This window comes from Pongo pygmaeus, chromosome 19, assembly GCF_028885625.2.
Source record: "Pongo pygmaeus isolate AG05252 chromosome 19, NHGRI_mPonPyg2-v2.0_pri, whole genome shotgun sequence".
NCBI classification, from domain to species: Eukaryota; Metazoa; Chordata; class Mammalia; order Primates; family Hominidae; genus Pongo; species Pongo pygmaeus.
In genome coordinates this window covers 43715299-43737268 of record NC_072392.2, presented here as the reverse complement: position 1 = coordinate 43737268, position 21970 = coordinate 43715299, and the positions used below count along the sequence as shown (strand labels likewise).

Sequence of the window (21970 nt, the reverse complement as noted above, 5' to 3'; positions counted from 1 at the left end):
GTCTTGCTCTGTTGCCCAGGCTGGAGTACAATGGTGCAATCATAGTTCACTGCACTCTTGAACTTCTGGGCTCAAGTGATCCTCCCACCTCAGTCTCCCAAGTAGCTGGGACTAGCTACTTGGCATGCACCATTGTGCTCGGTTAATTAAAAAAAAATTTTTTTTATAAAGACAGGGTCTCACTTTGTTGCCCAGGCTAGTCTCAAACTTCTGACCTTAAGTGATCCTCTTGCCTCAACTTCCCAAAGTATTGGTATTATAGGTATGAGCCACCCTGCCCGGCCACTTATGGTTGCCTTAATAACTTTTTTTCTCTAGCTTAGTTTATTGTAAGAACACAGTATATAATACATATAAAAATATGTGTTAACTATTATCAGTAAGGTTTCTGGTCAATAGTAGACTGTTAGTAAAGTTTTTGGGGAATCAAATGTTATACACGGATTTCAGACTGTGCAGGGGTCAGTTCCTCTAACCCCCACATTGTTCAAGGGTCAACTGTACTTAGAATTCCCCAACCCCAGCCCACTTTTTCAGGCCTCCATGCCTTTGCATGTGCTGTTTGCTTTGCCTAGAACTCCCTTTCTTCCCTTATCAGCTCAGTGAATATGTTCTTCAAAACCTTGTGCAGTGATCCACACAAAACAACATTGGCAAGTTGTAGTTCAATAAAATTTAACACTTTTGCTTTGCAAGATACACTTTAAGAAACTGAAAAGACTGGGAGAATATATTTGCAAACCCCATATCCAACAAAAGATTTGTACCCAGACTACAGAAAGAATCCACAAAACTCAACAGTAAGAAAACAAATAACACATTTAAAGACCGGGGCCAGGCACAGTAGAATCCTAGCACTTTGGGAGCCCGAGGCGGGTGGATCACTTGAGGTCAGGAGTTTGAGACCAGCCTGGCCAACATGGCAGAACCCTGTCTCTATTAAAAATACAAAAAGTAGCCGGGCACGGTGGCAGGCACCTGTAGTCCCAGCTACTCAAGAGGCGGAGGCAGGAGAATCGCTTGAATCTGGGAGGCAGAGGTTGCAGTGAGCCAAGATTGTGCCACTGCAATCCAGCCTAGGTGACAGAGAGAGGCTCCTTCTCAAAACACAAACAAAAAGTAATTTAAAGATTGAGCAAAGGTTTGAATAGACCCTTCACCAATGAAGATAAAGACATTTTACATGCTTTTTACAAGCATGTAAAAAGATGCTCAGGCCAGGTGCCGTGGCTCACACTTGTAATCCCAACACTTTGGGATGCTGAGGTAGGTGGATCTCTTGAGCCCAGGAGTTTGAGATCATCCTGGGCAACAAATCCAGATCCCATCTTTACCAAAACAAAAAAGTTAGCCAGGTTTGGTGGCATGCACCTGTAGTCCTAGCTTCTCAGGAGGCCGAGACAGGAGGATCACTTGAGCCCAGAAGGTCAAGGCTGCAGTGAGCTGTGACCACACTGCTGTACTCCAGCCTGGGCGACAGAGTGAGACGCTGTCTTAAAACAAAAACAAAAACAAACCAAACCCTGTTTAAGTGCCACTTGTTCTGGGAATCCTCCCCCATCCTCCTGACACTCTGAGTTACATGGGGAAAAGCATATTCAGACAGACAGCAGCTTGGGTATGTGGAAGGTAGTAGGGGAGCTGAGGATCTTCCTGAAGGAGTCCCTGAGTTAGACGGTAACTGCCACATAACCTCATGTGAGTGATTCAACCTCTCTCGCCTCATGGGGAGAAAACCCAAGAGTCTACATGTTCTACGTGGATTGACGGGTTCACCAAGAGATCATAAAAGCAGTGATTTGATAAAGTCATTATAGAGCTGTAAAAAGGTTGATTGCCTTTCCAAAGAAATTCGGCAAAGTTATTAGCTTCCTCAGAACCCTAGCCAATGCCGTATCAGGGTGCTTTCCAGGGTCGTCCCTTATCGTAGTCCATATGCCTCTCCTTCCTCAATGCCTGCAAACTGCTGGCTCTCATTTGTGCCATAAAATAGCAGACTTCCTCAATTAACCAATAGTACCTATGCCAGACTCTGTCATGGAGCTGCAAAAATGCAAGTTCCCCGCACAGGTTCTTCCGGAGAGCAAGAGGTTACGGTAAAACTCTGGGCAATAAGGAAGCTGGACCACATGGCAGGAATCATGCAGCCTGGGGAGAGTTTGGGACCCCGAAGGCCGTTCTCTCCAGGGCCTGGGTTCTCTCCACCCTGCCTGCCTGTGGCGTCCTGGTCTGGAGCTTAACCCCTCACTCCCTGCTCCTCCTGCAGCAACCTGCCCTGTACTCCCCACTGCAGGCTTCTTCTGCCTGCAGCTCCATCCATCATCTCTCTGGGGGGCTTTTGGATATCAGCTCTGCTATCAATCACTGCTCTTCTGTCTCCAGTTCAAACCTGCAGGGCCTGAGGTCCATCAGGGTACCTCTGAGGCCACTGGCTGCTCCCTGGTGACATGCCCACCCTTGTCCAGGCAACTGGAGGGGTCACATGATACACAGCAGGGAAACAGGCCAAGGAAACCCCTCAGAAGTGGGCCATGCCAGGGCAGATGGGCTAATGAGGAGTTCTTCCAGATAGGAGTTAAGTACTAAAGACAAAACAATTAATATGGAATTAAAGACACAACCAGGACCTGGAACAAAGTTGCAATCACAAAGCTGTCTGTGTTTCTTGCATTTTCTCCACCTCTTCCAACCCACTGCGGGCTTCAGTTTTCCCTTCTGTTAAGACTGAGAGCATGTATTTCCCACATTCCCTTCTTCATCCACATGCATGAGATCATCTGGCAAGATAAACAGCAGCCCTGTGACATATATCCCCATTGTCCCCATGTTACGTATGAGGAAGCTGAGTCACACAGATGAGCCAAGAATCTTCCCTAAGTGGGCCTGGCTCACGGCGCTGCTGGCCTCTCGTAAGCAGCTAGTGGCAACCTCAGCTGAGCACTCCATAAACTAAGTGCTCAATGCTCACTGCACCCTGGAGCCTTGAGTGAGCACCACTGCCGCCACCAGTCCCCCGTTCCAGCAATTTATTTTAATCCCCTCTTCTTTTCCTCCTGACCTTTCAACTGCCCCAAGTAACAAACTATTTACATGGAAACTACCCAACAGACAGCTAATCTTATACTGGTCTAGAACAGGGGCAGTAAATACAGGTCATTGGTCATCGGCCCAAGGCAGATGCGGGTGGCTACTTTTTCCTACTGAGCCTTAAAACTACAGAACTTTAACAGTCATCTCACTGCAAGGCTCTGAGCAGCCATTCCTTGTCTACGAAGGTTGGCACAATGGGTACAATTCATTGGCCTTGGAATCTGATTCACCCTTCTGTGGGGTTTACCTGGGGACCTGCAGTTGATCTCTGATCAGCACTAGTTAGATGCTGCCCTCTCTCCACACCCATCCAAAGGCCTAAATAGGAGGCTCAGGTCTTCCTGACAGTAAGAGTGGTGCTTGGGTATGCAAATGGCTGGGAGGAGATCCCCTTCCGAAGCCTGTGACAATCCTCCTAGGGTTGCTCTGTGACTCCCAGTCCCTCGATGACCTGCTGCAGCTTCCTGCCATATGTAAATCTCTCGCCTGGCTTTCCCTGTCCCCCACCTTTCCACTGCCCCACTTCTCAAGCTCTTTTCCAGTAGATAATTAGTGGAGTGGCATTTATATACACACTGGATGAGAAACAGACTGGAAAAACGAAACTCCCATTTATTGTGGACCTGCTATGTGCCACACCCTCTGCAGAAACTTGTGTGCCTTTTCTCTTTCTCCTTCCATTTCACAGAAGAAGAAACTGAAACTGATGAGTAATAAAACTTGTGTTACCCAGAATGGGGCCCCCTCCAGGGCCTTCCACAGGCTCTGTGGAAGGAATTCAGGTCACCTGTGGGCTTAAGAGCCACCGAGGACGAAGGCAGATTGGACATCTGGAACCACGATGGTCAGGGGCAGGCTGCAGGTTGCTATGTCTCTACTTGATGCAGGTCCTCAGGGAAGCAGGCTGTCCCACCAAAATCAGAGCTCAGAACTCAGGGTCGGGTATCTACTCCCATATGTCCATCCATCCATCCATCCATCCATCCATCCATCCATCCGTTTGTCACTCACTCATTCATCAATGGTCCATTGGCTACTTCACAGCCACTAGAAGCTATATAACACAAAAAAGAAAGCCCATTACTGGTGTTGTCAAGGATGTGGACTGATTGGAACCCTCTTCCTATGCTGGTAGTGATGTAAAATGGTGCAGCAGCCACTTCAGAAAATAGTCTGGCAGTTCCCCAAAAAAGTTGAACATAAAGTTTCCCTATGACCCAACAATTCTACTCCAAGAGAATTGAAAGTACATGTTCACACAAAAACCTGTACTCAAACGTTTATATTTGGACAGCAATATTCACAGTCACCAAAAAATAGAAACAACCCAAATGGCCATCAATTGATGAATGGATGCATAAAATGTGGTATATCCATACAGTGGAATATTACTAAGCCATAAAAAGAATGAAGAACTTAAACATGCCACATGAATGAACCCCGAAAATATTATAAGTGAAACAAGGTAGACACAAAGGGCCAAATATTATATGATTCCATTTATATAAAACATCCAAAATAAGCAAATCTATACTGAAAAAAAGTAGATTTAGTGGTTTCTAAGAGTTGGGGGTAAGGAAGAAGTAGGAAGTTACTGTTCATGGGTACAGGGTTTCTATTTGGGGTGACGAAAACGTTCTGGAATTAGATAGTGGTGATAGTTTCATAACTTTGTGAATATACTAAAAACCACTGAATTATACTCTTTAAATGGCAGAATTTAATGGGACGTGACTTTTGTCTCAACAAAACAAAGTCCACTGAGCACCTAGTCCGGGCCAAGCATGCTGCTGGTGCTGCAGAGATGTGTGAGACATGACCTTGGCCTTGGGAAGCTTGTGTCTAGTAAAAGAGACAGACCAGTGAGACCACAATTAAAACAGTGGGATCAGTGTTGAGGAGAGGGGAGCCCAAGGGATTTGGGGAACCCCAAGGGGCTTGAGGATGGAGGGTCAGGGGAGCCCCTAGAGGCAACAATGCCATGAAGTAAAGCAGAGTCTGAAGGGGATTCGAGTCAGGGCAAGGGTGGGCCAGGGAGCTGTCAGGAAGGACATTCCAGCAACAGGGAACAGTGTGTGCAAAGGCATGGCTTACTAGAGAGCTCCTGGAGTTGGGGGGAGCTCTGAAATGCAGGCCAGGATGAGACAGGCTAGACACAGGTATTGGAAGCAGAAGTTCAAGGTCCTTTCTTCCAGTATGGGAGCTTCCCTTGTAAGCTCAGCAGGAGGACAGCCTTTCTTCCTGTTGGGGACTGTCACCTCCTCTGAGAGTACTTCCCCAGGCTTCCCCGCCCAACCCCGCCCCTACCTGGCCTCTTGGGCCCTCCCAGGAGCCCCCGAGGAACTCCTGCATTGCTCAGTCCTTCCTCCAGGGCCCTGACAGCATCACAGATCATTTCCTTGATTTTCTTGCCTCTTCCCCAGGAACTGTCTTTGCCCTTTAAACAGTTGTTGTCTATAAGAGCTTGGTCTTGGGTGAGAGAGGGCTGCCTTGAGCCTCAGACCGGCGGCGTCCCTAAGATGCTCCTCCCAGATGCATTTGGAATCAAATGGACCTGAATCTTGGTTCTGCAGCTTTAGCTGTATGATCTTGGGAAAAATTCTTTAATCTCCCTAAGCCTCAATTTTGTCATCTGTAAAATAGGGTTGACACAGCTCACCTCACAGTGTGGTGGTGTGGAATGCATGAGATAACACATAAAAAAGGCCCTGGCAGTCAACTGGGCATTGTTTCTTGAGCTCCAGCATGTGCCAGGTGCTGGGAGAATAGCAGTAGGCAGAGCCAGCCAGCTTGGTGCTGCTGCTCTGCTAAAGCTGCAGCTACGCTCTGGCTCTGGCAAGATAGGAGTGTGCTCAAGCTGAACTGCAGGGCAGGTGCTGTGTACATCATCTCGCTACTCCTCCCCAAGGCTCGAGGAGGTGGGGACTCTGTGATTATCCACACTTTACAGATAAGCAAACTGAAACCAAAACTAACCTCTCCAATGCCCACAGATGAATTTAGGTGGCAGGCCTGAGACTTGTCCCTGAGTCTGCCTGACGGTGGCCTCTGCTGTTATTAATCGCTTGCCCCCCACAGCCTCCCACTTAAATTGCTGGAGGAATTACCCTTCCTCCGTTCCTCCCGTTCTTCCTTCACCCACCAAGAGCCAGACCCCACCTCTGTTTCAAGAGTGAGCCACTCAGCTTTGGCCAACCGTCCTAGCATTTTGATGCACTTGGCCTATCCCCCTGGTTTCCACTCTGTTTTTAAGGGCACAGCCCCTGTCCCCCAAATGCACTGCCTCCAACAGGCTCTGGGACTCATCTTGCCATCTCTATTGGCAGCAGAGTGGGGAGGGAGAGAGAGAGCCAGCTTGTCTGCCATCACTCACCACTTGATCCCTAGGGCCCAGCTTGGAAATCTCACGGACGATGCTCAGAAAACCGGTGTAACTCCTGCAGAACAGCCAGTGGCATGGGCAGCCGCCCTCTCTGTGCCTCCTGTAATGAAAATGGGCGCTAGAAGCTCTTTTCCTTTGGGAAAGGTGAATTACTGGCACAGCCGCACGTCTGAGATAGTATTTCAAAAAATAAGGAGTCACTTTTTATATTATAAAACTAACATATGCACAGATAGCAAATACAGAGAAGGGTAAAGAACAGATAACTATTGCCCATAATTCTACCACTTTTTAATATTTTAGTATTTTTTTCCGTCTTTATTTTACATGTTAGGAGTTATTATTTTTCTACTGATATCATGAACATTATTTCTTATCATAAAGACTCTTTTTTTTTTTTTAAGAGATCAGAGTCTCACTGTTGCCTAGGCTGGAGAGTGCAATGGTGCAATCATAGCTCACTGCGGTCTCTAATTCCTCAGCTCAAGTGATCCTCCCACCTCAGCCAGTAGCTAGGTCTACAGATGCTTGTCACCACGCCTAGCTAAATAAATCCTTTTTTTTGAAACAGGGTCTCACTTTGTTGCCCAGGCTGGAGTGCAGTGGTACAATCACAGCTCACTGCAGCCTCGACCTCCTGGTCTCAAGCGATCCTCCCACCTCAGCCTCTTGAGTAGCTGGGACTGCAGGTGTTCACCACCACGCCTGGCTAATTTTTGTAATTTTTGTATTTTTTATACAGACAGGGTTTTGCCACATTGGCAAGGCTGGTCTCAAACTCCTGGGCTCAAGCGATCCTCCCATCTTAGCCTCCCAAAATGCTAGAATTTACAGGCATGAGCTACCACACCTGGCCAAAAAATTCTTAATACACTTTTTTTTTTGGCCACGTAATGGTACACTATAAAGTGGGCCCAGTGTGCCTTTCTCTATGCTGATCACTTGGGTTGTTTCTGGTTCATAGAGAACGATGCTCCGGACATCTCTGCACACAGTGGCCGGGCTCTGCAGAAGTTGCCAGTCGTTGCTGCATTTTGCCTTTCAGGGGCACTCTGGTGGGGAAGATAACTTTTCCAAGAGCATCAAAGACCAGGTATGTATGAGGTGGGGAGACTCAGAAAGCCCAGATACCACAGCTGGAAAGGCCTCAGAGACCCTTAACCGAGGAAAAGGAGGCCCGGAGGGCTCATGCGGCCTAACCAAAGATGCAGCGCTTCTTAGGGAAGGATACGAGAGGGTGGCCTTAGCTGAAGCTCTTAGCATTTAGAACTTCTTGGATCAGCATCCAGCACCCTCAGAGGCTGTACCTGGGGAGGTGATCAAACACCTCTCTTCCTCCATTTGGCCTAATTCTAAACCCTCTGTAGCAGTGACGTCTGTCCTCGTCTCATTCCAGTGCACTTTGTGAATTCTAGAGGGCTTTTCCAGGACCAAGGAAGGCTGCTCTGCCCACAGCAAGCCTTGGGAATTTAACCTCCCTGGGAGCAGCCTCAATGAGTGATGCTCTGGAACTGCTGTGGTCAGTAGCCCAGCCCCTGGCCCCTCGGGTGGGATCATTTGAAGCCCTGTGTTCTGCACCATTTTTCAAGTTCCCTGGTGGGGCTGAGTCTAGTTGCAAATTGTGAAAGCTGACCTATAGTACCTTTACCAGCTGCCTCCCTTTCTCTGTCTCACTTCCTCATTCCCCTCCTGATGTCCCCTGCACTTCCCAGATACACTACTTGCTCCTGAAGCTTGCGCCTTGAACCATCACACCCTGGGACCACCCCAGGTGCCACTCTGTTTGTTGTTTCTCAACCTAGAAGGACAGGCACCCAGGAAGCAAAATGGGAGGGCAGGGAAGGAAGGATGTTCTGGGGAGGCTTGACAAGAAATGAGGCTTTTAAAAGAAATTCCTGGCTGAAACACCAGCAAAGTGCCAGGCCTACACCAGCCAGCTTGAGTCACACTCCAGGGACTCAGCAAAGCTTGTTCACCTTCCTGGTCCACCCTGGGCCTGTCCACCCTGGCGTGACCACCAGGCATTTCCAGTAAAAATCCCTTCACTTCACTTCCGTCATCTCCACCTCAGGCAAGGTGGTGGAAATCTGGGAAGACCCCAGCTTCGGAGCTGCTGGAATTTGTGTGACTCACGCCCTCCAGTGGTCACTTGACAAATGACATGGGGCTCAGGGTCTGGGGACTTGAGCTTGTTAGGGCCTCAGAACCGGGAGGGTCCCAGGAATGCCTCTTCTCAATGCCTTCCTTTGACAGCTGAGTGGAGTGAAGGCCCCACAGGACATGTGACTCACCACGGGACATGCACACACACAAATAGAGAGAAAGAGCCACACCCCTGTGTTTCCTTCACGTCCCACCTTTATTATTTGTGTCACATCTGCATGCACCTATACTGTTATTTGCTTAAACATTTTACTTTAAACTGGCTCTTTTTAAACCTTAAATATATTTCTAAAATAAAATTTTTATCACTTTCTGTGAGGTGGGGCACACAGTAGGAACTCTGTCTCCTCCTTTCATGGCCTTGCACAGAGCTGGCACCAGACACTGACATGGAGGGGAGAACATTCAACCCCACGTAATCCTCAGCTCCTACCTCCATCTCAGTTTCCCACTCTCTCATTGTCACCTCTCCTTGCCCCTGGGTGTGCTCACCTGTAGCAAAATGGGTACGCACACAGTGGGCGCACAAGTGGGGTCCAGTCAAGGTCTCAGACCTGGGTCAGTCCTCAGCTTTGCCACTTACAAACTGAGTGACATTGAGCTGGTTGCTCAAGCTTTCTGTGTCTCGGTTTCCTTATTGGTGAATTGGGGATAGTATTATAATAGTACCTGCCACACAATGTTGTTGGAGGATTAACTGAGATAATAAATGGAAAGCCCAGGGCCTGGCTGTATTTATGGAGCAAGCACCAGAACAAGTGCAAGTTGGGACTCCAGGGTTGTAGCCCTGCCACCACCTGACTGTGTGGTCTTGGACAAGTCATTTGGCTTTGCTGAGCCTCAATTTCCCCATCTATAAAATGGGGCTAGTGATCATTCCCACCCCACAGGACTGTTGTGTGGATTAAATGCTTGGTATGTTTAAGTGCCTTGCTCAGTAAACGTTAGCTCTGATCATTGTTTTTGTAGAAAGGGCTTCAAAGTTGCTAACTTCCAAGGGCTAACTGGATCTGAACCATCTTCGCAGCCTGGCATAGAAACAGATCAAATCAATCCAATGGAAAATCAGTTCCAGGATAATGACCCCAAGACATTCCCGTGCCGGCTGCTGTCAGCATGGTGCCTAGGACAGCCTGGGAAGGCAGGGAGGAGGGCATTTCTCCACAGCAGCCTCGGAACCTCTATCACCACCCTCCGGGGGGCCCACCTGTCCCCCGCCTGCCCTTCATGGTGCTCTTTGATTTCTCCCCAGCAGAATTCACCTGCCGCATCCATCATCAGAAGAGGCCCAGGAATGTGGCCTGCTGGGTGGGCAGGGCCAAGAGGAAGGCAGCCGAGCAGGCCTAGGAAGCCGTAGGAGACTTGCCAACCTCCAGTAGGGGGCCAGCCCTGGACCCTGCAGCCAGGCGCTCTGGGGAGGGTACCAGAAGCTCACTGTTTGTCCCGGCTTGAAGGCTGTCTGCTGTGTGACCTTGGTGAGTCTCCTAACCTCTCTGTATCATACAATCATTATCACTATTTTTACTCCCCTCCTCTTCCTATTTGCCGGTTAAGAGAGGATTGGGATAGTGGCCGTGGTTATACAACATTGTGAATATTCTAAAAACCATTGAATTTTACACTTTAAAATAGTTAACTGGTAATTTTATGTTATGTGAAATTTATTCCAATTAAAAATTAAAAATACATACATGAATTTAATGTTACAAAGGGAGAGAGAGGACCGGGAATTTAAAAGCAGGTGTTTGTGGTGGGACGGGGAACTGTCTGAGGAAGGATACTTCAGAAGGCAAGTCCTGGCATCCACTTGCTCTTTGTCAAAAGGGAAATTGTTACTCTCTGACTCCCAGCAAGGATAATAAATTCTTACTTGGCTGACTTTTTTGCTCAATGGCTCAAAGCATTTTCTTGTATCTCGTTTATTTACTTGTATTTTTATCACCTTTTGTCACGAGAAAAGTCAGGCCCAGAGAGAAGTGGCTTTTCCAAGGTCACATGGCAGGTCAGCAGTGAAGCTGTGCCTCGAACCTGGGACCTTTCAGGTTAAAGGAAACCAGAACATGCCACCCCCAAATATGCCAATATGGCATCCTGATTATTTCCAGCTGAAGGCATTTGAGAAAGAGCAACTGGAGAGAGGGCTATCTGAACTGCCCTGTCCTGCCTGCAGCAAGCCATAAACATTCTTTGGAGAAAGATGCTTTCCTAGCATCAAGATGAGAAGATAACTTTTATCAGCTCAGAGATGGCACCAGAGCCATCTACAAATACAAACAAACCTTGCTATCCTACTCCTTAGCTCACTCCCACACGTTTACCTTCTCACAGCTTCCCACCCCTGGAAGCCTACAACTGCATTCGTCTTGTCACCTTTCTCTTCTTTCTTTCTCTTTCCTCTCCTTTCTTTTCCTTTCCTTTCCTTTCCTCCTTTCCCTCTTTTTTTTCCTTTTTTTTTTTTTTTTTTTGAGACAGGCTAGGGTGCAGTGGCGCGATCATAGCTCTCTGCAGCCTCGAACTCCCGGGCTCAAGTGATAATACTATCCCCTCCTGAGTAGCTAGGACTACAGTAGCTGGGCATGCCACCATACCCAGCTAATTTATTTTCAATTTTTCTGTAGAGATTGGATCTCACTATGTTGCCCAGGCTGGTCTCGAACTCCTGGCCTCAAGCAATCTGTCCACCTCAGCCTCCCAAAGTGCTGGGATTCCAGGCATGAACCACCGCGCCCGGCCATCTTGTCACTTTCTAAAATGCATTGCTCTTCGTGGCAGATGCTCCATAAGCCAGAGTTCTAAGCCGCAGCACTGAGTTGCTTTCACTGAGGCTTCTGCTGCGTGGTGTGCATCACAGACATTAACAAACTTGCTTGTTTTTCTCTATTATTAATCTGTCTTTTGTTACAGTGTCTTTCCCAACAAATAAGAGGATTGAGGAGAAATTATATTTCCTTCCCAGCTGGCTAATTCCAAATGTGTCCTCAAGCCTGATGCTCGGTTTAGACAGTAACTGCTGACTCAAACCCTGCCACAGGTCAACAATGCCACACCAAGCAGACGCTGTGTTAGAGGGGCACCTGAGGTGACACGTTTGACAGATCACATAACTGAATAACTGCATTTTCTGAAGGAAAATCAACGAAGTGCTTTGAGGCCAAGTAGATGGGATTCTTGAGGATTCCATGAATAGCAAATAGTAGTATGCCCCTCAGAGGCTCTTGGGTGGGGGCATTAAATGTGTTAACACATGCATTTGCTGCAGGTATAGCCAGAATATGTGAAAGCAGCTACAGGGAATAGAGTGCAGCAAACTCCTAATCATCCCTCAAAACCCTGCCCTGGTGTCCTCTCCCTTTTAAACTTTCCTTGAACAAGGCAGAACCAGCTACATCAGCACCATACCATCCCTCCATCACTACAGATATCACTCTGCACTATAATTATCCATTTATTTTTCTAGGCCTTGCACTCCCTAAGGCCAGGATTCTGAGTCTTCTCCTGAGTGTTGTTTACCTGAACTGAACCGGCTGAAGCCTGAAAGAAAGATGGCTTTGATATGTTAAAACTCATTCCAGTTTACTCCTATTTTTCGTTCATTCATCCACACATTCACTCAACAAAGATCCTTGAGCTCTGATAGCCATGTCTTTTTTGTGGCTCTTAGTTTATCTTTGACAAAGTTAATATATTATGCTGAATTTAACTTGGGAAAGACAGGAAGGAAATGAGTGGACAGTGGCAGCAAAGTGTTGGGACGGTGAGATCAAGGGTGACTTTTTTTCCCTTTGCTTCTCAACTTCTCCCTAATGTAGTTGTTATTTTACTTTTATGATGGAAAAATGCATATGTATGGGAATACTGTATTTGAGGCGTTATAAGGAATGAAATTATAGGCCGGGCATGGTGGCTCACCCTTGTAATCCTAGCACTTTGAGAGGCTGAAGTGGGCAGATCACTTGAGCTTAGGAGTTCGAGACCAGCATGGACAACATGGTGAAACCCAGTCTCTACCAAAAACACAAAAATATTAGCTGGGTGTGGTGGTGCATGCCTGTAGTCCCAGCTACTCGGGAGGCTGAGGTGGGAGGATCACTTGAGCCTGGGAGGCAGAAGTTGCAATGAGCAGAGATCATGCCACTCCTCTCCAGTCTTGGTGACAGAATGAGACTCCATCTCAAAAATAAATAAATAAATAAAAGAAATGAAATGAAATTATAAGAAATTACCACTTTTTCATGTAAGAAGTGATCATTTCCATTATAAGAAAAGGAATTTTTTCCCCCGTAGAAAATAATCCTACCTGCCGTTCCACCAAAGCTTACCTAGTGCTAAAGGATGAGGTGTTAGTAAGACCAACATCTCAGAGGCCTCTCTGTGCCAATAGCCTTCCTTCCTTTCCCTTCCAAAAACCTCAAGTGACTAGTTCAGGGGCCTGTCTGGAATAATGGCATCATCTAATATCACTGGCCTTCTGGAACCTGGGCATTTTCCAGCATGTTCCATACTGTCAATATTCCCCCAGCTTCCTGGACTCCCGTCACAAGCTGGAAAAGTGAGAGGACGGACAGGGGTTAACCAGAGAGCTCCCTGCTGAGGAAAAAATCTCCCAGATGCTGAAAGTGAGGCCATGTGGCTTGGCCAAATAAAACCTGGCTCCGTGGTGCCTCTATCTTAGCAGCCACCCTGCTGATGAACTGCCACCTTGGACTTGGGACCAGAAAGAGGTGGGTTGGGTGAAGAGGCACCACACAGAGTGATGTAACAGCAAGATCAGGTCACCCACAGGCCCTGGCAGTCACAGTCATAAATTAGCTAACTGTACGCCAGCTGGGGACACTCCCTTCGGAAACCAAAAAAAAAAAAAAAAAAAAAAAGAGACCTTTATGCAAAAACAACTCTCTGGATGGCATGGGGTGAGTATAAATACTTCTTGGCTGCCAGTGTGTTCATAACTTTGTACCGAGTCGAAAACTGAGGCTCCGGCCCCAGAGAACTCAGCCTCATTGCTGCTTTAAAATCTCTCGGCCACCTTTGGTGAGGGGACTGGGCAGTTCTAGACAGTCCCGAAGTTCTCAAGGCACAGGTCTCTTCCCGGTTTGACTGTCCTTACCCCAGGGAGGCAGTGCAGCCAGCTGCAAGGTGAGTTGCCTTCATTTCTGAGGAAGCAGCTGTTTTGAGAGGGTTTTGTTTCTTCCTGTTTGAGAAGGCTCAGAAAATTGTGGGAATTTTCTGCCTACAGAGAGAAGGTGTTGCAAAGTATAGGTAAAGAAATGCCGACATGAGGTTTGGTCATTTGAACATGGCATCTCGGTCAGATTTCTTTTCTGCAAATATTAGCTGTGGTTGTTACATGACAAGGAAAAACTTTCTGAAAAGTTCAGAATGGGAGTTTGTATCTGCTAAGAATTTTTTTTAACATAGATTATCTTATCAGTCCTTATAACATGTAACCTCCCCACAAATCCTGGTAAGATGGATATATTAAACCCATTTTATGGATGAAGAAATGAGTTTCAGTTAAATAACTTGATCCAGGACACATAACTGGTAGAGCTAGGATTCCAGGATTTGAACCCAGATCTGTGGGGCTATAAGTTCTTTTCTTTCTTTCCTTCTTTCTTTCCCTCTTTCCTTCCTTTCTTCCTGTCCTTTCCTCCCTTCCCTTCCCTCTTCCCTTCCTTTCCCTTTCTTTTTTTTTTTTTTTTTTGAAACAGCCTTGACTGCCCAGCCTCAAGCAATCCTTCTGCCTCAGCCTCCCGAGTAGCTGGGACTAGAGGCACAAGACACCATGCCTGCCTGGCTAATTTTTCAACTTTTTGTAGACAAGGTCTCCCTATGTTGCCCAGGCTGAACTCGAACTCTTAGGCTCAAGCGATCCTCCTGCCTCGGTCTCCCGAAATGCTGGGACTACAGGCGTGAGCCACTGCGCTTGGCCTAAAATTCTTACATGGACTATATTCACTACACTGTCTTCTAAAGACAGGGTTTTTGCCTCTTTGATCTTCCTCTTGTCTGTTTCAAAGGAGATGATCTCAGATTTCGAGAGATGAGTGCATTTTTCACAAATACTTCCTCCCCACATAATAAAAGAGGAGCAAGTAATAATGCTGAGTTAGAACAACAACTGCAAAATCTTTAAAAGAAAGGCAGCTTCAGCTTGAGTGCTTTCCCCAGTAACAGACCTAAAACTACAGTTGATAATGAGAGCTGCTGAGAAGTGTCTTTCAGGGTCAGGCAAAGGCACCCCTGTTTCAGCGACCTCCCGGCTCTTCCTTACCCTGCCTGTGGCCAGTGATGAAGCCCGGCTGGGTCCGGTGGGCCAGCAGGTCCCGCTAAGGAGGCTCATGGTGCATATAGTTTGTCCTTGTTAAGTGGCGATGGGGATGGGGCGGTTCATTGTTTTTCCTTAAGATTATTAGGTGGCTTTACAGAATTGAAGTCTGTGTCCGAAGGCTCCCCATTCCAACCCCGAAATAGAGACAGAGGTTGCAAAGCATTGATGAAGGGGCTCACGCTGGCGTACGAATCGATTCCCCAGTGAGCCAACCCCACTGAGAAGCCCTGTTCTGTAAACTCTTCTTCAGCCTTCCCTCACCTCTGCTTCCCTTCTTCAGCCCCACAGTGAAGAACATCTGAGCTCAAATCCAGATAAGTGACATAAGTGACCTGCTTTGCAAAGCCATAGAGATGGCCTGTCCTTGGAAATTTCTGTTCAAGACCAAATTCCACCAGTATGCAATGAATGGGGAAAAAGACATCAACAACAACGTGGAGAAAGCCCCCTGTGCCACCTCCAGGTGAGTTTTCCCTGGGGGAACCTCCAGCTTGTCTCCTTGGGCACCCACGCCTTGTCGGCACTGATGACTCAGAATTCCTCTCTCTGCTCCTCCTCTCTCACCTGAGGTCTGATCTCCTCATTGCTTCTTGAAAGTCCCTGTTGCCGCTGATTATTGGGCACCTCGCTGTGCCTGACAGTATGTGAAGAAGGAAGGGACATGGCACGGGGCTGGCCCCGAAGAAGCTTGGAATCTTTGGGGAAGAATATGGGAAGGAGCTTGGCCTGAGAATGGGTGGCAGTAGAGCCTAGTGGTGGGCACCATGGCGGAGGGGTGGGGGTGGAGGGTCAGCATCCTGGCCTGCGTCCATTCCAATTCACCACTCACTAGATGCTTTGAATATCATCCTGGTGAAGGGCATCAGGATGTTAGACAAACTAGTTCCAAGCCCTGTGCTGGCCGCACTAGTTGCCAGGTGCTGCCTCTAGCCGGCTGTGTGACTCAGGGTAAGTTAACCTCTCTGAACCTTAGTGCTCACCTGCGGTATGAGGAACCCAAGGGGGCCCTCTTCATAGTGTGCTGGGGATGAAATGAGATCTACAGCACTCAGCACTGTGCCCACACAGAACAGACACTCAGTCCACATCAGGGTTCATCACCATCTACTGAGTACCTGCCCTTGCCGGAGCTACACAGGCCACTTGACAGACTTTGCATCTCAATTGATCTCTGTGGCAGCTCTTTGAAGTTCATATAATTGACTCATTTCACAGATAAGGAAATAGAAGCTCTAAGAGGATTATGACTTCCCCCAGCCTGAATGACTGGTAATTACAGAGTTTACAGAGTTGGAACTTGAGCCCAGATTTGGATTCTTCATGTCCCTCCTCCCCGGGCCCATCCTTCCTCCCAGGGCAGAACCAAGAGAATGAGTCAGTCAATGAACAAGTCAAGGGACAGGCTTGAGGCTCGCTCAGGTGGAAAGACAAGGCAATCTGCAATAACGCAATAGTGCAACTGAAACCAAAGCCCCCATCTACACAGGACCACCACACAGCCACACAATCCCACCGCCCCAGAGGAGCCTTTCCCATGGACTACAAAGCGTAGGGTGCCCCCTGGATGTGTGCAGCATGACGGCCCTGAGTGTATCTGTCAGAGGCGGCAAAAAATGCCAGTGGCTAAGAGGATGGGCTTGGGGATGAGCAAGTGGCTTTGCCACTCAGTAGCCCTGTAAACTTTGGCAAGTCCCCTAGCCTCTGAGTCTCAATTTCCTCCTCTATAAGAAGAGGGTAACAATGGTGATTTCCTGGAGTTGGAGTAAGGAGTAAATGAGCTTTCCCATGTGAGCAACTTAGCACAGGGCCTGGCTTGGAGTAAGTGCTCAGCAAATGGCACTGTTGGCATTGCCATCAGTAGTGGTGGTGTTGGCAGTTAGAAGGTGATGGAGCAAAATTGAACAGAGTTCTCTCTAGGGGCTTCCCAGAAGTCAGGTGGACTCTGTGGCCTTTGAAATATGGGTAGAATGTAGACAGGTGCAGAGGAGTAGCAAGGACATTCAGGAAGAGGGGAGAGGTGAGCAGAGGTTCAGAGGCAGGAATGAGCCTGACTGTGCTTGGCCAGGAGTGTGCTGGGGGCTGGGATAGGCAAAGCCAGGCCAGAGCACAAGGGCTTGAACGCAGGATAGGGATTTGGACTCGCTCTCCCTGGCAGTAGGGAAGCCATTGTAGGTTCTTGAGCAGGACAGTCTAGCTGTGGTGTGGTAGGTGAGTTGGAGGAGAGGACTTTGAAACCAGGCAGTCCGGGCTATGGCAACTGAGGTGGCTAAGAGACCAAGAGGTGAGAACACAGGGTTGATGGCCTCTAGATGTCCAGATTCTAAGGGCTGTAGAGGGGCAGCAGCTTCACCCCTTCCTTCTCTTCATCTCATCATTGCAGCTGCTGCCAGCTGACCTCCCTGACTCCAGCTCCCCACACTGGCTCTGAGCTCTCTCTTGCCAACTGGACTTCTAGCAAGTCACGCCCCTATTCTAGAGGCTGCAGTGGCTCCCCATTGCCTGTCACCACATTAAAGCTTCCACAGAATTCTGAGCGAGCACCCTACCCAAATGGAGAGCCCATCCCACCTGCCCATCCCAGCCTTCCTCAGCTCCCCAGTGCCTGTGCACAGCACATTCCTCCCTCAGCTCATCCAGACCTAACTCATCCCCTATTTTTTTCTTTTCTATTTTTATTTTTTAATTTATTGTTATTATTTTTAGGGTTTCACTCTGTTGCCCAGACCTCAGTGTAGTGGCTCCATCTTAGCTCACTGCACTGCAACCTCCACCTGCCAGGTTCAAGCCATTCTCCCACCTCAGCCTCCAAAGTAGCTGGGACTACAGGCATGTGCCACCACACCTGGTTAATTTTTGTATTTTTAGTAGAGACGGGGTTTCACCATATTGGCCAGGCTGGTCTCGAACTCCTGACCTCAAGCGATTCTCCTGCCTTGGCCTCCCAAAGTGCTATTACAGGTGTGAGCCACCACACCTAGGCTTCTTTTTTCTTTTCTTTTCTCTCTTTCTCTCTCTCTCTCTCTCTTTTAAAGCTGAGAATGTTGCTATGTTGTCCAGGCTGCCGTCGAACTCTGGGCCCTAGTGATCTATCCGCTATCTTTCCAGATCACCCTGAATCTCCCAAAACCCTTACGGTGTTGGCTGCAGCCTTTAACCCTCATCCCCACACCCTCTAATAGCACTGCCAGTTATCCCTATGTCTTTGGGGGCTGACTTGTGTCTTTAGACCATTCAGGAAATATGAATTCAGATTCCAGGGAGGGCCCTGAGCTGCAGTGGACCTGTGACAAACCAGCTAACTTGACCATCTTTTTCCCCCTCCTCTTCATGCTGGGGTGGGCTGGTGGAAAGGATCCAATCAGATAGAAGAGGGGTTGAAGAAAAAAATATCACACATCAATTCATTCAACTCTCCCAACGATCCACAAGGAAGGAATTTTAGTTATCCCATTTTAAAGATGAGGACCCTGAAGCCCAGAAAGTTGAAGTAATTTTCAAGATCTCATAATTAGCAAATGACAGAGCCAGGATTCAGATCCAGGCAGTCCGGAGGGACCCCTGCATGGGGCTGCCACCTTTGTGTCCTGGGCATGTCACATTCCATTGACGAGTACATGCGGATGCCCACTCCCCTGGCTCTGTGCTTAGAGTTAAGATATCAATGAAACCCTTCTGCTCATCAGTGAACTGTTTGAGCCACTTATTACTTACATAAACCACTGCTTAAAACAATAGATGATATTTATAAGGTCCTTATTACTGTGTAAATAATGAGACAGGAACTATTATCCTTGTTTTACAAGATTGAGTGACTTACTGGAGGTCAATTCCCGGAAAATGGTGGAGCCAAGGTTTGAGTCAAGTCCAAACTCATAACATCTACACTATCTGTGCTCTCCCGGAGGGCCTACTGTGTGCTGCACTGTTCAAGAGACAGAGAAAAACGACCCAGTTCCTGCTGTCAGGAAGGAAATGGGGAAACGGATGTCTTCCTCGCTGGTTTGGGAGATGTACATGAAGAATGCGAGCTGGAGAAATTGTGTCAGGAGTAGGTAGGATAGAGAGTATACAGGAGGTCGTAGTTGTGGGTGTACTGGGACCATGATAGAGGCCTCTTCTGGAGAGACTGCAGAGGTGCCTGGGCGGGCTGTAGTGTGGGGAGGAGTTGGGGGGAGGAGGTGGGTCCACCCAGAGTGCAACATTCACTCAGTTGAGGGAGAGGTGATGTTACTGGAAGAGGAAGCAGCCGTGCAAAGGGGATTTCATCCTGAAAGCAATGACAGCCAACGAATATATTTTGATTTTAAAAAGTAATTTTCTAATCTGTTCAGGTGTCATGAAACCAAGAGCCTATTCTAAGTGACTGGTGATTCTATACCTTTGTAAACAATTAGGAAGTGAGCATGGTGTGTGTGTGTGTGTGTGTGTGTGTGTGCATATGTGTATTTTAGGGACAAAGGCAAATGTGGGAGCATCTAGGTGAAGACACACGGAATTCAGAACCAAGTCGAGCTACATGTTGCTTGCTGGGCTGCAGTTGGCTAGAAATAAATATGTGCCCTCTTTCATTCTGCTTTAACTAGGGTTCGGGATTTAATGTGCTTGCATACTGCCAGAAGGGCCCCCTGCATGTTGAGGTCCAGGGCTGCTGCCCCATCTGGGTCTGGACCCTACCTGTTATCTTGCTTGAGATAAGGAACACCTTACAGGTGGAGAAAAGTCAGGAGGCTCTGCGCAGTCCAGGTAGCAAGGACAAGGGGCCTGCAAGGCACCGGAGGGGACTTACGATCCCTCCTGCAATATTCCTACTAGAAGTCACCCCCAACCCAGTGCTTTCTTTGCTTTCTTTTCTGGAATCGCACACAACCTGCTGTATGTAACAAGTGATATAACACTTCCCGGGACAGCCTTGTGAGGTGGTGTGAGCTTTGGCTGGGCTGTGGCCCTGGGGCTGCTGTGTGGCCCTGGACAAGATCCTTAATGTCTCTGGCCCCAGCTAATGCCTCAATAAAGTGGAGATGACAGCGTAGAGCTGTCTTCTTAACGGGACTGGACGAAATGACAGAAAGGAAATTTGCTCTGTAAACTAGAAAGCACCGCGCAATGGTGGTAATTATCATAAGCTTTATTGCGATTTTATGGGGAATAAACAAACACGAGGCCCAACACCACCCGGGCCTCTTAGCCCAGACACAGTCCAGTGCCATCCAAACTCCGCGGCGGACGCCGGCTGCGGGCCCCTGGGTGCTTGGGTCCCGGGATCGCCGGGGAAGGCAGGGAAGGAGGGGCGGCTTGGCCCGGGACATCGCGTGGGTGAAGAGCCCCCGCCGCTGCTCGGCTCGCCCCGCCCCCGGGGCGGGGGCTGCGGGCTCCGAGCGATAAAGCGCGGGCGCTGGGAGGCGCGGGGAGCCAGCGGAGCTGCATCTAAGGAGCCGGGCCATGCGCGAGGGGCTGGGCGCGGCGTGCGAGGCCGCCGGGCCCCGGCTGTGCCGGCTGCTCTGCAGGATCCTTCGGCCGAAGCCTGACTGCTGCCCGCGCAGAGCCAGGTACCCGGCGGGCCGAAGTCCGTCCTGGGAGGGAAGCGGTGGGCTCCGAGCCCGGGCGGGGCCCCATCCCTCTCTGGGAGAAATCGGAGGGCGGGGATGTGCGCCCTGTGGGACTCCTGAGGGTTTACTAAAAGCGTTTTCCTCGTTTAGAACGCTTAAGAGGTCGCAATTCAGGAGCCCAGACGGCCCAGAGAAACCCCCCATGCACTATGAGAGGCGTCTATGCGGTTGAGTTGCGCTGCGCATGTTTCAGCACTTGGGAGCTTTTGAAATTTTTCAGCACTGGAGTTGAAAGTTGCTACACTCTTTGGATCAAATATGGTTAAGAGAGCAAGGAGGTTCTTGTTTCACAAATGAGATCCATTTCCTAGGGCGCCATCCCCCCCACCCTCCCCATCTGTCCCCACCACCACCCTTGGTGTAAAGCGAGGTAAACAGGCAGGGAGGCGTCGGAACCGCAGGGGAATCTGGCCCCCAGGTCAGCCCAGGCAAGCCACAGTCTGCAGCTGTGACCGGCTTGGCTGGTCAAGGGCTTGTAGAAAGTTCTGGATCTAAGCAAGCCACCACACTTCCAGCACTCCCCACGCCCCGACCCCTTTTTTTGATAGGGTCTCACTCTGTCACCCAGGCGACAGTGGCGCCATCTCGGTTCACCATAGCCTCCACCTCCCGGGCTCAGGTGATCCTCCCACCTTAGCCTCCTGAGTAGCTGGGACTACAGGCGCGCATCACCACATAGCTGGCACCTTTTTTTTTTTTTTTTTGTAGAGGTAGGGTTTCACCACGTTGCCCAGGCTGGTCTTGAACTCCTGGGCTCAAGTGATCCGCCCACCTCGGCCTTCCAAAGTGCTGAGATGACAGGCGTCAGCCACCGCGCCCAGCTGCCAGCACTCTCTTTGAATGCAGGTCCTTGAGGGTCCTCAGGACCCCGCACAGCTGTGGGTTTAGTCAAATTGCATGAGTGTCTGCGGGGTCGGTATCAACAATGTGATAATTTGGAAAGAAGTGTCCAGATTCTGAAGGTGCTCACGTGGAGTCTGGTCACCCTGTCATCCTGTCTCCCAGCAGCCAGCCAGAAGAAATGGTGTGGGAGGGGACTGGGCAAAGCTTTGTTTATTCATTTTTCAAATTTAAAGAATTGTCCAATTATGAAAGGAATTCATTGTCACTGTAAAAAGTTGGAAGATGTGGAAAAGTATAAGAAAAGTTAAATTGCCTGTGATCTTATCACTTAATGCTAGTCACTGTTAACATTTACTAACATTCCCTCGAGGTGTTTTTCTGTGCTTGTACGCACACACACACACACAGCCAGCATCAGACCATGTACACAGTTTAAGGCATTATTTATATGAGGGCAAAACTAGACACAGTCTAACATCCAGCCATAGACGATGGGACCAGGCTAATCGTGGTCCATCTGTAGAGTGGATTTTTAGGCAACTTTTAAAAATGATA

General features: G+C 48.7%; 1 protein-coding gene across 2 annotated transcripts in view; it reads left to right on the top strand.

Moving 5' to 3' along the window:
• Positions 1-10048: 10048 nt before the first annotated feature.
• NOS2 (nitric oxide synthase 2) overlaps positions 10049-21970 on the top strand; it is a 48532-nt gene continuing 36610 nt past the window's right edge. The window contains exons 1-2 of one of the 2 annotated variants that reach the window (XM_054459843.2): positions 10049-10110; positions 15247-15429. In XM_054459843.2, coding sequence (XP_054315818.1) covers positions 15320-15429 — 110 coding nt within the window. In that variant the 5' untranslated portion in view covers positions 10049-10110; positions 15247-15319. Of the gene's footprint in view, positions 10111-15246; positions 15430-20414; positions 20513-21970 lie in introns of those variants that run through there. The other variant, XM_054459844.2, reaches the window with a different exon arrangement.